This window comes from Polyodon spathula, chromosome 22 (assembly GCF_017654505.1).
Source record: "Polyodon spathula isolate WHYD16114869_AA chromosome 22, ASM1765450v1, whole genome shotgun sequence".
Taxonomy (NCBI): domain Eukaryota; kingdom Metazoa; phylum Chordata; class Actinopteri; order Acipenseriformes; family Polyodontidae; genus Polyodon; species Polyodon spathula.
The window spans coordinates 1550835-1567156 of record NC_054555.1 but is presented as its reverse complement, the minus strand read 5'-3'; the positions used below and the strand labels follow the sequence as shown (position 1 = coordinate 1567156).

The 16322-nt window shown below is 44.9% G+C and overlaps 1 protein-coding gene across 1 annotated transcript; it reads right to left on the bottom strand.

Moving 5' to 3' along the window:
• Positions 1–1884: 1884 nt before the first annotated feature.
• Positions 1885–13227, bottom strand: LOC121297377 (AT-rich interactive domain-containing protein 5B-like). Its single transcript, XM_041223669.1, has 10 exons — positions 13058–13227; positions 10946–11209; positions 9274–9457; positions 8887–9105; positions 8400–8512; positions 7803–7965; positions 5491–5543; positions 5185–5282; positions 4916–5057; positions 1885–4496 (listed from the first exon to the last, which is right to left on the bottom strand). The coding sequence occupies exons 1-10, from the start codon at positions 13076–13078 to the stop codon at positions 3096–3098; spliced, it is 2658 nt and encodes an 885-aa protein (XP_041079603.1). The 5' UTR covers positions 13079–13227; the 3' UTR covers positions 1885–3095.
• Between the last annotated feature and the right edge of the window lie 3095 nt (positions 13228–16322).

Here is a 16322-nt window from a genome sequence, read left to right as displayed (position 1 = left end):
TCACACTATAATAGAAAATGAACTAATGAACTGCATGGCCAATGGTAGCGTTCCCTCTTGCTGTGTTAGTACTGCATTCTTTCTAATGGCGTTGGTCAGTTCAAAGAGTTTGGTTCCTGTCCTTGCTAGTGTCTTGGTGCAGGCTGGAAGTTGCGGTGGGCTTGCTCTTATTGGACAAACACCATCTCTGGGGGGGTTACTGGCCTTCGCTCGCTTGCTGATGATTACAGAAATGATAATAGAGCTATAAATGTGATTTATATTCTCACTTGCAGGTTATCGAGGGCCAGGCAGATTCTGCTTAGCTCATGCAATGTGTATTGTCAGTAATGGAACACTAACCATTTGCTCTCTGAACTGAGGGCATGTCCTCAGCATCTCATTGGAAAGCAGTTGTGTTTGGTAGGGACTTTGGAAAGCTTTTCATCAAGTTCAAGCCAGTATACATTTGCAGTGGCACATTGCTCTCCCTGTGACAGTTTGTAATGCTTACTGGGAGATAACAAAGCCACATGTGCACCAAGGACTCCACGTCAGAGCCGTCTCTTTACTGTGACCTATTTTGATGGGTTTGGTGTTGCAAACACTTCTGATTAGGGGTTTTGTGAATAGCCTATGGCAGTGGTGGCCAATCCCAGTCCTGGAGGGCCATTCCACTCAAGGTTTAATAGGTGAAATGAGCTAATGAACAACTGCCTGGTCTGGATGGAGGTTTGAATTGGTTCAATTTAGCACAGGATTGGAACAAAGACCAGGAGAGCAATTGCCCTCCTGGACCTGGACTGGCCACCCTTGTCCGATGGGCTGCATGCTTGCCGACTCTGGCCTTGCTTCTTCAATGAATGAAGAGCTCAAGCAGAGCTGGGCTGAGTGCTTTGATTCACTGAGGTGATCAAGTGGGAAGAGGAAGGAGAGCGAAGGCCTGTCCCTGGAAAAGAGCACAGGGAGACAAAGCCCTATTGTAACAGCTGGGTGATTGCTTCAGGGTGCAGCAGTGACAGGGGAACATGCAAATCTCTGATTTCAAATCTACATACTTATGAAAACGTCTCCACAAGAAGAGGGTCTTATTTTGTAACTCTGAGCTCTCTCTCTTCAGCCTATGAGGAGTTACACAGGTTAAAAAACAGGTGCTGGAACTGAACTGTTCTTATTATTGTACCCACCTGAGGTTGGGAAGGTAATGGAGGCTCCAGCAAGTATCTGTATGTACAGAGGACTGCCTATTCAGTTTTGCTTCTGTTTTGGCTCAAGTGCCGCAGGAGGAAGCCTGTGCCAGTGCTAACAATTGAGACTCAATTTCTCAATCTGTCCACGTCTATATGCAAATCAGAGAGGTGAAGGAGTGATTGAGAAGCTTGACGTGAGTGGGTGGAAAGGGTCTTGATCATTTTTATTACATGTATATCTGAAGGGCCTTGAAGGGTACTTGCACAGCAGCAAAGCCATGCCTTATTTAGAGCGAACAATTTGGGGGGGTCAAATTATAAGCAGGTATTCCTTTCCAATTCTCCAGAAACAGCGACTGGAACAAAATGTGGAATCAGAGCAAGATGCTGCTGACTCTGTCTGGTGCGCACCTCCCTCTACTGGCCACAGTAATCCACTACACTCATTTACTCTATGATGCTGCTGAAAACCGTCATCATAGATGTGTCGTGTCCTGCAGGCTGGCTCTCAGTGGCAGGTCCGGTAAGATTCTATACACATTTCTTAACAGAGGGTGCAGCCCAAGTGCCTTAAAGATCAGAGACACAAAACTGGAGTTTCAGATTTCTAGTTCTGAAAAGGCTCAGACAACCCAAGACAACAAATTCACTCGGGCGCCTTCAACTGGCATTTGCAAGGAAACCATCGTATGGATTATTAAATGACAAACACGCGTTTATTTTGAAGTTAATTATAATTTGTTTTTATAAACAATGCATTGTAGTACATTTCAGAACATCCGGAGATTGAAATATATAAAATCTGGTAGACATGGCAGTGGTAACTGTATTTAAAACATTTACATTCCAGAATCCTTTGCTCTCAGTTAGCTTTAGGATTCCAGAAAGTATTATTATTATACAATTCAAAAATAAATCCATAAAAACAGCAACATTTCAAAGAGGAATGAGGGGTTCCTGAAACAGCACAACCTCCCCCCACAAGCCCTTTCAGAGTTACACAGCACCTGAACATTTAAAAGAAAAGGATCACTCAAATGGAGCCACTCCTGTTAGTATGGGCATCAGTTTACAAAACAGTAGACAATAATAAATAGCAATGGAACATTATTCACACACGTACACCCAGCACACAGCACTGAATAGAGCCTGCTGCTGCTGGAGAGGACTGTCTGCCTTGGAACTGCCGGACCGGGATTCAAACGTTACTTGAGCAGTGAAACTGTGAGATCACCAGCAAATTATACAGCACTCTTCAAAGCTCCTATTCCCTCACATTCACGTGGTGCTGCGATACACAGAATACAGCAATATACTTTACAGCTTATTAAGCAACCCTTACTGTCTCATCATTATAAACATTTAAATGGAATAAAAAATGATTATCCTAATACAAATACTACCTAATTGCATTATGCTAACTATGATATATTATATACATATATATGGGAATTGGATTTGTGCAATGACCCGTGCAAGTTCCAAACAAGAACACTATCATTCCTAAACTTTATCAAGGTCACCAGCAATTTTATTTGTGGCAATAAGCACCTTTCTTCTAGTGAACGACTTTCTCGGCAAAGAACGATTATGATACCTTAAATAACTATCAATTAGAACACATAACAGTCAAGTATTGAACCCAGCCATAGTTGCCTCTAATACAGTACTGGCCTCTTCTTTTTCAGCACGTACTGAACTACAGGTTTAATGAGATAGCACCAGCCAACCTCGTTTGAGATATACACGTACGTACTACACAGATACAGCGCCTCTTCTAGCAGACAGCACCACCTTCAAAGGCACCAAGTCAAAGAAAAGTAGGTGATTGTTAACGGTGGGAGCTCCCTGACTGCCCTATGTACTCCACGGGAACCTTGTGATAAGACTTTAAACAGTTTATGGTTAGGAGAGTCTGTAAGTCCATCAGCGGCCATGTGGCGCCAGGGTCCAGGAGTGCTGGTTCTGCAGGGCCTCAGACGCGGTGCTGAGCAGTGCGCTCATCTCCGAGCTCACCTGCTTCAGGCAGTCGGCTCCCAGTTGAACCTGCCTCCCCCGGAAGAGATACAAGGGATAGGCTGCGGGGCTGGCCTCCCCCTGCTCCTCGGACCCAGCTGCCACGCTCCCTCGTGAGCTGGGTCTCGTGGGTAAAGCATGCTGCAGAGCGGGGGAGCCAGTGCATGGTTCTCCAGCAGACAGCCATTCTTCCGACAAGGCAGAAATGGGCGCTGGCTCGCCACTTTCCTGCATTTCTGATGGGCCTTCCCCCTGCGGAATTAGCGTTAAGGATGCGGGCCTGCTCAAGAGATTCAAGCCTGGCTCACCTGCTCTTTTCTCCCCGTCTCGGAGTGCTGCTCTGGCCCGTCTGGGTGAGCTCAGATCTGCAGGCTGCTCTTCAGCTTCAGCAGGGTTTGACCGCAGTTTGCCATTCTGTCCCACAGCAGGAGTCTGCTCTTGAGGGCCTGGCTCGGCTTTGAGTTTCTTGGCCGTGTTGGCCTGGCTGGGCTGGGGGGTGTAGAGTGGATAGGAGGAGTGCAGGAGGCTGGGCTGGTAGGGAGAGAGAGGTGGGGGTTCTGCACAGTCAGCTGGCCTTTTCACCTGGGCTCGCTTGCTCAGGTTGAGAGGGACTGCTTGTTGCTCCTCAGTGTTCGGCACGGAATCCCTGGGCCCCGGAGTCTTGCTCAAGTCCTGGGCCAGCGCCTCTGACAGCTTCTTGGTGAAGCAGCTGAGCTGAGCGTGGCCCAGAGAGCTCTTCATGAGCTGCTGAACCTGCAGGCTGCAGTCAATGTCCAGGGGGATGATCCTGAGGGGAGCCATGGGGAACCTGCCCCGGCTGGCAGCCAGGGGGGCTCCGTGGGGTTTCAGCGCTGGATTTGGGGCTCCTGGCTCCTTACCTGGGGTACTGCTGACCTTGCCATCTCCAACAGTAGGCTGAAAGAGGACGAGTGTCTTTCTGGGCTCCTGAGAGACAGACCCAGGGCCCTCTGAAGAAGGCCCCAATCCAAGTCGGCTTCTGAGAACGTCAAGGGGGGAGAGGCCCTGTGGCAGGGAGAAGCCCCCCACTGCAGGGTGCAGCTTCTGCAGGGCAGCGAGAGGGGGGATACTGTCGTCCTGCAGGCCCAGGGCCAGCACCCCCAGGGCAGGGCTGGAGCTCGTCTCCAGGTCCTGTATCCTCACGCCTGCACTAGAGTCTGGTTCCCGTCCCTGGCCCTGCTTCATTCTGACACTCTGCTTGCTGCTGTCTTTCGAAGTGCTCCCCGCTCTTCGTCTCGCCCGTTTCTGTCTTCCATTCACCTTCACCTCCACATGCTTGACCACCATGGGATCCTGAAAAGAAGCGTGCTGATACGTCACACCAGACCGTTCAGAGTAAGTGAGAAAGAACCCTATCCCACAAATCTAAAAAGGGCAGATCTCCCAATCCGGCTGGTAAGATATACTCTATCAGACTGTCACTCAACTGAACCAAGCATCACAGCCATAAACCATCAACTTGTGAGCCAGTGGTCCTTACAGAACAACTGGGACTGATCAGGGATACAAATAAGACTGCCATTACATAGCAGTTTGAGCCATTCCTGGTTTTGCAATGCGTTTAATGAGACACACCTGAGCTTGTTACTCATTCGCTGTGGCTGATCAAGCTTGTAGTACAACCTGGGACGGGTGAAGTTGCTCTGCAATAGGAGTCTTATTCCCTGCTGATCAGCCCGGATACATACAGAAAAACTGAGTTGCACTCCCACCTTCTTTGCTTTCTGGGGGGGCTCTGCTGCGGGTCTTTTCGCCTGCTTCCCTTTCTCGTTGGCTGCTGCTCCAGCCCGGGGTTTAGGGAGGGGGACAGGCTGTTCAACTCCCTTCAAATAGCGATCGTACGCCAGGATCAGCCTGAAGAGCGGGAGAAACAAGAGGAGGAACGATGAGACCTGTTTCCCACGGCACCTGGGATTGTGTGATCCCATCAGAACAAAGAAGCTGAGCGGGACCCAGGGTGACACTAGACTAGGGGTCATACCTCTCGTAGTGTCTCCGGGTGCAGGTGGCAGCGCTGGTGCTCCCAGGACTCCCACCCAGCTCGTTGTAAACGTGTTTCCACAGCTTCTGCTCCGTCACCTGCAGGAGGCAGGAAGCATGGTCAGGGAGCCAGACAAACACGGAGACCTGAACTCTGTTCAGTGATATCTGCTGGAGTCAGTATGCATTTATACCTTGTGTTAACTTTCATTTTCAAGTCTCCTGTGAGATTCTGTGGTAAAACAATATTTATATAAACACATCCACATAAATATACATAAACAAATACAAAAAAACAAAGACTTACTGTTTCATATCCACCCATTGTTCTGACAACTGAATACAAAAGGAAGAGATCGACTGAGAAAACAAAAGAAACAAAGAATGTGAATCAAAACCGGGAATACTGCCAGCCTGATAAACAGCCAGTCGAGACATGAATATTCCTCCAGTCAGAGGCAGGGCTGGGTTAAACAGCCATTCGAGACATGAATACTCCTCCAGTCAGAGGCAGGGCTGGGTTAAACAGCCATTCGAGACATGAATACTCCTCCAGTCAGAGGCAGGGCTGGGTTAAACAGCCATTCGAGACATGAATACTCCTCCAGTCAGAGGCAGGGCTGGGTTAAACAGCCATTCGAGACATGAATACTCCTCCAGTCAGAGGCAGGGCTGGGTTAGAGGGTCAATATTTTGTACGGTTTACCGGGGGGGACTCTTAGCGAGGCAGCAGTGTAAATCTTAACAAAATACGACGCAGTAAGAAATGCATGCGATACTTTAGTAAGCAGGGTCCTTGCTGAAATACAAAGGAAAGCAGTTCCAACAGCATCTTGATTTGAAGGGAAAGGGTAATGGCGCCATCTGTTGACTAGACTGGGTATTTGCTTTCATTCAGACGGGAAGTCAATACAGCACCTCAACACACCAAGCTTTTTTACTCAAGTGTGTATCTTTTAGTGTTTCTAAATTCAGGACTATTGCGTGTTTAATAGCTGTGTGTGTTTGGAGACCGTGTGTTTAATAGCTGTGTGTGTTTGGAGCCCATGTATTTAATAGCTGTGTGTGTTTGGAGACAGTGTGTTTAATAGCTGTGTGTGTTTGGAGACAGTGTATTTAATAGCTGTGTGTGTTTAATAGCTGCGTGTGTTTGGAGACCGTGTGTTTAATAGCTGTGTGTGTTTGGAGACAGTGTGTTTAATAGCTGTGTGTGTTTGGAGACATGTGTTTAATAGCTGTGTGTGTTTGGAGACAGTGTGTTTAATAGCTGTGTGTGTTTGGAGACAATGTGTTTAATAGCTGTGTGTGTTTGGAGACACTGTGTTTAATAGCTGTGTGTGTTTGGAGACACTGTGTTTAATAGCTGCGTGTGTTTGGAGACAGTGTGTTTAATAGCTGCGTGTGTTTGGAGACAGTGTGTTTAATAGCTGCGTGTGTTTGGAGACAATGTGTTTAATAGCTGCGTGTGTTTGGAGACAGTGTGTTTAATAGCTGTGTGTGTTTGGAGACAATGTGTTTAATAGCTGTGTGTGTTTGGAGACAATGTGTTTAATAGCTGTGTGTGTTTGGAGACACTGTGTTTAATAGCTGTGTGTGTTTGGAGACAATGTGTTTAATAGCTGCGTGTGTTTGGAGACACTGTGTTTAATAGCTGCGTGTGTTTGGAGACAATGTGTTTAATAGCTGTGTGTGTTTGGAGACAATGTGTTTAATAGCTGCGTGTGTTTGGAGACAGTGTGTTTAATAGCTGCGTGTGTTTGGAGACAGTGTGTTTAATAGCTGCGTGTGTTTGGAGACAGTGTGTTTAATAGCTGCGTGTGTTTGGAGACAGTGTGTTTAATAGCTGCGTGTGTTTGGAGACAGTGTGTTTAATAGCTGCGTGTGTTTGGAGACAATGTGTTTAATAGCTGCGTGTGTTTGGAGACAGTGTGTTTAATAGCTGCGTGTGTTTGGAGACAGTGTGTTTAATAGCTGCGTGTGTTTGGAGACAGTGTGTTTAATAGCTGTGTGTGTTTGGAGACCGTGTGTTTAATAGCTGTGTGTGTTTGGAGACAGTGTGTTTAATAGCTGTGTGTGTTTGGAGACAGTGTGTTTAATAGCTGTGTGTGTTTGGAGACACTGTGTTTAATAGCTGTGTGTGTTTGGAGACACTGTGTTTAATAGCTGTGTGTGTTTGGAGACACTGTGTTTAATAGCTGTGTGTGTTTGGAGACAGTGTGTTTAATAGCTGTGTGTGTTTGGAGACAGTGTGTTTAATAGCTGTGTGTGTTTGGAGACACTGTGTTTAATAGCTGTGTGTGTTTGGAGACACTGTGTTTAATAGCTGTGTGTGTTTGGAGACACTGTGTTTAATAGCTGTGTGTGTTTGGAGACAGTGTGTTTAATAGCTGTGTGTGTTTGGAGACACCGTGTTTAATAGCTGTGTGTGTTTGGAGACACCGTGTTTAATAGCTGTGTGTGTTTGGAGACAGTGTGTTTAATAGCTGTGTGTGTTTGGAGACACCGTGTTTAATAGCTGTGTGTGTTTGGAGACAGTGTGTTTAATAGCTGTGTGTGTTTGGAGACACTGTGTTTAATAGCTGTGTGTGTTTGGAGACACTTTTTGCTCTTGCCGCTCACTCTTCTTGAAGCCCAGGTGCGGGACCTTGCAGATGGGAGTGCTGCGGTCCCTCATGAAGCTGTACAGCTGCTCCAGAAAGTGCTGCTCCTCAGGCTGGGGGAGCCACTGCCCCCCCAGAGCCCCCCAGTCCTGCTGCTCCTCCACACTGCCTGTCACCGTGTCCTACAGAGAGAGCAGAGAGAGGTTAAACTCAGCAGAGACCAGCGCTGCACAAACAGCTCCTTTTTCATTCTTTCTATTGACTTTTCAAGGAACATCCTTTCATTTTAAATCAGCTGGAAGTATTACTCTTATTAACAAATTACAATAGAAAATAACTGGAGTAAGAGTAGAGAAAGAGTTTACTGCACAGTCGAATGTGTGTTTATTTCAGACGTCATTTATGCATTGGTTTTCTTTGCATGATCTCTTTTGATACAGTCATTCATACAGGGATGATAATGAGACTCCCACTGCATAGCAGTTTGATCCATTCCTTGCTTTACTATGAGTTTAACAATAAGCCACATCTGAGCTTGTTACCTATCAAATCAAGCTAGAGAGGAGGGAAAAAAACTAACTGATAGAAAAGCAACAGCTGTTTTTCTTAGACCTACCTTCATTCTCTCTATCCAGGCCTCCGATTGGTCAGGTGTTCCAAGCTCCGCCCCTCTCCCCTCCCTTCCTTTTCTCTTACGGGGTCTTCCCTTCATGCTCAAAGAAGTGCATCCTGGGATTGGATTGGTTCAGTTAAAAAAAAAAAAAAAAACCCACGCACACAAAACTGGCTGCCAGGGGCCTATGTGCTCTTTGGGGATGAACTGAGAGCTCCCAAGTTGCAGTGTACTATTTATTACACGCAGACAACATACAATTACTCCCAACTGGTTTTCTAAGGGCAAACTGCATGCAGAATGTGTACTATCTGATTCTTTTAATTGTCCAGACTTCAGACCACCCAAAACGTGTCTATATTCTTCTGTATATTTCACATATTTTGCCCCATTGTGTGGATCTCTGGCTTCAGAACTCCACATAATGGAAACTTTGAAAGGATTGCTAACTGGACAAAACCCAACGGCTAAAACACACACACAGACCTACCAAACTCAGTCCAGATGCTGGTGTTGCTCTCTAGCGTTGGGTGGTTGAACGTGTCCCGGCAGTATAGAATCCTGGTGTTGTGATTGGTCACCCGGATCCCACCCAGGGCCAACAGATGCGGGTCCTTGAGGCTTGAGGCGTGTGCGACACCCTGCATGCGTTTGTGCATGGAGCGGAATCGACAATACTGCAGATAGCTCAGCACCTTCACACTCACACCTGCAGGGGGAGACAGGGAGAGAGCTAGAATCCAGCAGACAAGAGAGGACTTCAACCGTTGCTTCTATTACACTAGAATCCAGCAGACAAGAGAGGACTTCAACAGCTGCTTCTATTATTACACTTCTCACCATTCTAACAGTTTCTAGGCTCTCATTGCATCCCTACCTTGGGCAGTGTCCGCAGACTGGACGCTGGCCCCCTGTGGCTGGCCGGACAGCAGTATCCCGATGCTGTTGGGGGTGCTGTTCTCCCGAGTGCTCCGTTTCCAGCCGGACGGCTCCTGACACGCCCACTTCACCAGGTCCTCCACCCGGATCACGATTTTCTTAGAAACAGCAAGCACCTCGTCCTGGGGAAAACATCCATCCAGACAGATGGTAAAATAAACGCACAGGACATAAAGAAAGACTCTGCAATGGTGTGGGAATCCATAGAGAGTCTTTGGGGCTCCTTACAATCCAGAACGACGAGTCCATCAACATTTTGAAACTAGGCTAGGTGTGGATATTTTGATTGGGTCTTTCTTTACTAGCGAGCAGTTCAGAGCTCTTTTTAATTTAGTTTATATATAATGCAAAGTGGCTAGGATGATTGTAGTGTGCATAAAATACACTACATTAATGACACTGGTATAGGGTTAGTAATCTACTGAGTGGAAGTGCGTAGAGAGATTTGGGATTGTAATTTACAATGTCCTTAGACCTTGACCTTCCCTGATCCCTCCCCCACTCTAGCCTTTAGAATGGGTGTCGTGATGAAATCACAACATCACACCCCCACCCCACCCCCCCGTGTCATCAGAAAGTAACACCTGTGTATTGAACTCACAAAAAGAGAGGCATCAGAGAGACAGTCTGCTATCCCAGCGTGAGACAGCGAGTCCCATTGCCTGAGAGTAAGGGGAACAATGCACCACTGTCTCTGTTCTCAAGCTATTGTGTACAACAGGCTGTGAAGACAAAAGGAGGGTCACCTACATAAACAGAATCAGTGCAAAAAGCTTCTCAGGTATCGTTCATACAAACAAGTTATTGTGAAAAATAAATCACACACAGAAAACAAAAGTTTCTATTTTGGTCCCATTAGCCCGCCGTACATGGAGAGACTTGTGTAGGGGGAGTGTCGGAAGGTCAGGAATCCTTGACCTGTGACCTTTACACTGCCGGGATGCTCCATTTCCGATTCCTCAAGAGAGTCCTCCTCTTGCTTGTGATGGGCAGCCACCACTGTGACACGTATCACCAACCTGTACAGAGCGCAGTGGTGTAGGACAGGCTGGGGGCGTTGTGACAGTGCATTCTGCTTGCTCGAGTGTGGGGACGCACACACACACACAGGAGGGGACTATTTTACCAAGCGTGTAAACAGAAAAGGTGTTGCTTCATGCAGAGAGTTCCTTATTGGTTTTCATGTTTTGCAAAACATTTGATTCCCGTGAGGAGCCGTGGAAGCATGTGAAAGAGGGGCTCATCACAGGCAGATCTATGAGGCAATGCACTGCACATACACAGAAACAATGTCACACTTTTTAACAATGTCACTATTAAACCCATTCAGTGACACAGTCCACAGTTGGACAGGCTACTTTGTAATGTTTTGGAGCGTTATTTTTAACTGACATCTGCTTCTTATTTTAATGTTCTCTTTAACTATACTGTTACGATAACTTACTCAAAATGTTGTTAACCACAAAAGTCGAAATACCATGTCTCGAATTGTAGAAATACAGCCCTCGTCCAAAGAGAAATTAATTTGGTACTTAAGATGCAGGCCTGCATTTTGCCACTATGGTGAAAATTCAGGACCCAATAAAACCATCCCGCCGTCCTCCCCTCACCTCTCCGTGCTCGCCTGACCGGCCCTTGGGTGTGTCCTCCGGGAGGAAGTAGAGTCTGGCGCTGGCCAGCAGGTGATGCTGTGCCTGGTCCTCCCAGAGCAGCGTGAGCTCGGCGAGGCACACAGGCTCCTTCGGCCCACAGCGCACGAAGTAGAACTCTCCGAGACTCCACGCAGCCGGACACCTCGCAGCCACGGCGCCACGGCAACTGAACGACTTGTAGAAAGCATACGTGCCACGAGTGCAGCACGGAGAGCCCTGCCACTAAAGAAAAGAAAAAACTAATATGAGAAATTGAATCACAGCAGCGTGCAAATGTATTAAAACCTCAGGATGTCTCACTGATACTCTTTATATACCTGCCTGCATGAAAACCTCATGGGGGGGAATTGCATATGTGGTCTGTTAAAGTCATCAATGCAATTAGACAGTCACTAATTTGCCAATTTTGACAATCTCAAGATTTTCAGCTCCAGTGATTTAATTTCATCCACACAAAAAAATCAATACAGAAGCAATGGGGTGTTCTGATACGTTTGCACACCACTCTATAACACATCTGTGAAAATCAAATACTGTGATCAGCAGGTAACACTTGCATTGTAAAAAAAAGCAGAAACAATATTTCTTTTGGATGTACACAAAAGTTTTTTTTTTTTTTTTTTAATTCAGGATGTTTCGTGCAGCTATACCTCCTTTCAAACAAACATTATATATATATATATATATATATATATATATATATATATATATATATATATATATATATATATATAATATATATAAAACAAATAATTGAAAACCAAAATCTTTTCCAATGCTATCTTTTCATGAAAATGTTACATGACTAATTAAGGTCTACTATAAAAACCATGTTACGTGCTTTTAAAATATGCCCGACGTATTTTAATGATATGCAAATACTTGCACTACAAAAAAGCATTGTAACTAGGCAGACTAATCTCCTCGTATTACACATTTCTTCTTCGTGTAATTATGCAAGTACAGTGTTATCCAACAATAACATTTCACCCCGATCCAGTCACAAGTTTAGGCTAGATTGGCGGTGCTTCTCGGAAACACAAAAAACAAATTATAATTTCCCCAAAGAAAAAAGGCCAGCCGCAGCTTTCAGCGCTCCGCCAGTTCGCTTCAGAAAGCCTACAATCTTCAAATACACGCAGGTACCCCAAAATAAATTTAAATGTAATAAATAAATAAAATTATAAACACACATGTTGTAAAAAGTGTAAAAACCTTCAAAATGGTTTTGGAAGTTTTATTGCCAAAATATTATTAATTTATTTATTAGTTTATTATATATTATATTATTATTATTTATGGATTTTTGCTAAATATTTTAGGTTTACGGCTTTGTGCCAAAATTTATATCGCGTCGATACTGCCGACATAACGTGTAAGTCATATTTTATTATCATAATATTTTTTTTTTTGCAAAATGCTAGCGTCAAGTTTCTCTTTTCAAAATCATTTAGTTGTATTTGAACATAAACTATATCTTTTCATGCGCCCACCTCAGCAGTCTAACCCCCCCCCCCCCTGAGTCGTACGCCATGCATTATTAATCATAAACATTCAGAATAATAAAAATAATAATAATAATAAAAAAAAAACAAAAAAGAATCGTTTTATAGCATACACAAATATTTATCGACAACACACAATACATTATTAATCATTAACAGCAAAATATCGTATTGAAAATATTTATATTTAAAAAAAAAAAAAAAAAAATCGATAAATCGATAAAGAAAACCCAAATTACCATCGATATAAATGTTATCAATATCGCCACCGGACAATTTCACCCTCCGGAACGAGAAAACCAAAAAAAAAAAAAAGAAACGTCACCCCTTTTCTGCAGCGAAGTTTACATTTCAAACGCGTTACTAACAGTCAATCCCGAAATATGTGAAAACACCACTTGTAACTTTTTAAATATTTTATTGAAATCCTAACCCACAGCGGCGATCGAAACGGACGTGTTCCCTAACCGATTCTATTAGCTTTCGATTAATCTACAGTGCGTGTGTAACTTTACATGAGTTTATGTTTTACTTGCCGGTAATATAGATCGTGTATTGATTTTACCTGGACCGCACTCCGCTCCATTGCTGCCCAGCATTCCCTTACCCCCCCTCGCCGCTATCAAATTACACAGCCGGGTTCTCGCTGGGAAACAAACAAATGCCGCATCGAACAAAACGCGTCTTTTTCTTTTTTTGTTAAAATAGGGCAGGATATAGGTGTGGCCACAGAGGGATTGGAAAGTACGAGTTACTGTAAATATGAATGTATACTCAGATTTTTTTTTTAAAAGCGTGCTAAAATAACCCGACATAAAGGCTATCTGTGTGCGTGTTTTAAATATAAGCAACCACATAGAATGACTTTTTTTTATTATTATAATTATTATTTTAACGCACATGTGAAGTTCATGTGGCCGTGATATTGAGTCGTTAAAAAGCAAAGCCAAGGCACGTTTGGGAGGCCGAGCATGCGTAGGAAAAGCGGTGTAATTATCCCGAAGTTTGCCTTTATCTACATTTGCTTCCTCTGGCTTGCTGGCGTTTTTCAAGCACGATGCTGCAAGTCATTGTGGCTGTGCGTGGCTCAACATGCATCGCTACAGTGTATCATACTGCAGTGCTCAGAGCAACACAGAGCACACACACAAACTAATACCGCTACAGTGTATCATACTGCAGTGCTCAGAGCAACACAGAGCACACACACAAACTAATACCGCTACAGTGTATCATACTGCAGTGCTCAGAGCAACACAGAGCACACACACAAACTAATACCGCTACAGTGTATCATACTGCAGTGCTCAGAGCAACACAGAGCACACACACAAACTAATACCGCTACAGTGTATCATACTGCAGTGCTCAGAGCAACACAGAGCACACACACAAACTAATACCGCTACAGTGTATCATACTGCAGTGCTCAGAGCAACACAGAGCACACACACAAACTAATACCGCTACAGTGTATCACTACTCAGAGCAACACAGAGCACACACACAAACTGCTCAGAGCAACACAGAGCACACACACAAACTAATACCGCTACAGTGTATCATACTGAGTGCTCAGAGCAACACAGAGCACACACACAAACTAATACCGCTACAGTGTATCCTACTGCAGTGCAGAGCAACACAGAGCACACATACAAACTAATACTCAGAGCAAACACAGAGCACACACACACAACTTTACTATTTTACCGCTACACAGTGTATCAAACCAATACCGCTACAGTGTACTACTGCAGTGCTCAGAGCAACACAGAGCACACACACACAATACCGCTACAGTGTAAACTGCAGTGCTCATAACCAGAGCACACACACAAACTAATACCGCTATGTATCATACTGCAGTGCTCAGAGCAACACAGTGTATCATACTGCAGTGCTCAGAGCAACACAGAGCACACACACAAACTAATACCGCTATGTATCATACTGCAGTGCTCAGAGCAACACAGAGCACACATACAAACTAATACCGCTACAGTGTATCTACTGCAGCATTCCCTTACAGAGCACACAGACCGCAAGTGTATTACACAGCCTCAGAGCAACACAGAGCACACACAAACTAATACCGCTACAGTGTATCATACTGCAGTGCTCAGAGCAACAGCACACACACAAACTAATAGAGTGTATCAACACAGTGCTCAGAGCAACACAGAGCACACATACAAACTAATACCGCTACAGTGTATTTTACTACAGCGCTCAGAGCAACACAGAGCACACACACAAACTAATACCGCTACAGTGTATCGTACTTTAGTGCTCAGAGCAACACAGAGCACACACACAAACTAATGCTACAGTGTATTACTTAGAGCACACAAGCACAATACCGCTACAGTGTATTCATACTGCAGTGCTCAGAGCAACACAGAGCACACACACAAACAATACCGCTAAGTGTATCGTACTGGTGCTCAGAGCAACACAGAGCACACACACAAACTAATACCGCTACAGTGTAATACTACCTCAGAAACACAGAGCACCACACAAACTAATACTACAGTGTATCTACTGCAGTGCTCAGAGCAACACAGAGCACACACACAAGCAACACAGAGCACACATAATACCGCTGTATCATACTGCAACACAGAGCACACACACAAACTAATACCGCTACAGTGTATCATACTGCAGTGCTCAGAGCAACACAGAGCACACACACAAACTAATACCGCTACAGTGTATCATACTGCAGTGCTCAGAGCAACACAGAGCACACACACAAACTAATACCGCTACAGTGTATCATACTACAGTGCTCAGAGCAACACAGAGCACACACACAAACCAATACCGCTACAGTGTATCATACTGCAGTGCTCAGAGCAACACAGAGCACACACACAAACTAATACCGCTACAGTGTATCATACTGCAGTGCTCAGAGCAACACAGAGCACACACACAAACTAATACCGCTACAGTGTATCATACTGCAGTGCTCAGAGCAACACAGAGCACACACACAAACTAATACCGCTACAGTGTATCATACTGCAGTGCTCAGAGCAACACAGAGCACACACACAAACTAATACCGCTACAGTGTATCATACTGCAGTGCTCAGAGCAACACAGAGCACACATACAAACTAATACCGCTGTGTATCATACTGCAGTGCTCAGAGCAACACAGAGCACACACACAAACTAATACCGCTACAGTGTATCATACTGCAGTGCTCAGAGCAACACAGAGCACACACACAAACTAATACCGCTACAGTGTATCATACTGCAGTGCTCAGAGCAACACAGAGCACACACACAAACTAATACCGCTACAGTGTATCATACTGCAGTGCTCAGAGCAACACAGAGCACACACACAAACTAATACCGCTACAGTGTATCATACTGCAGTGCTCAGAGCAACACAGAGCACACACACAAACTAATACCGCTACAGTGTATCATACTGCAGTGCTCAGAGCAACACAGAGCACACACACAAACTAATACCGCTACAGTGTATCATACTGCAGTGCTCAGAGCAACACAGAGCACACACACAAACTAATACCGCTACAGTGTATCATACTGCAGTGCTCAGAGCAACACAGAGCACACACACAAACTAATACCGCTACAGTGTATCATACTGCAGTGCTCAGAGCAACACAGAGCACACACACAAACTAATACCGCTACAGTGTATCATACTGCAGTGCTCAGAGCAACACAGAGCACACACACAAACTAATACCGCTACAGTGTATCATACTGCAGTGCTCAGAGCAACACAGAGCACACACACAAACTAATACCGCTACAGTGTATCATACTGCAGT

Excerpts from the sequence above, each read along its gene's own strand:
- LOC121297377 (XM_041223669.1), bottom strand. The coding sequence starts at position 13,078 with ATGGAGCGGAGTGCGGTCCAG. Across the intron at positions 11,210-13,057 it reads TGGAGCGGAGTGCGGTCCAG|TGGCAGGGCTCTCCGTGCTG; the intron begins GTAAAATCAATA and ends TCTTTTCTTTAG. Across the intron at positions 4,497-4,915 it reads CCCCCCAGAAAGCAAAGAAG|GATCCCATGGTGGTCAAGCA; the intron begins GTGGGAGTGCAA and ends GCTTCTTTTCAG.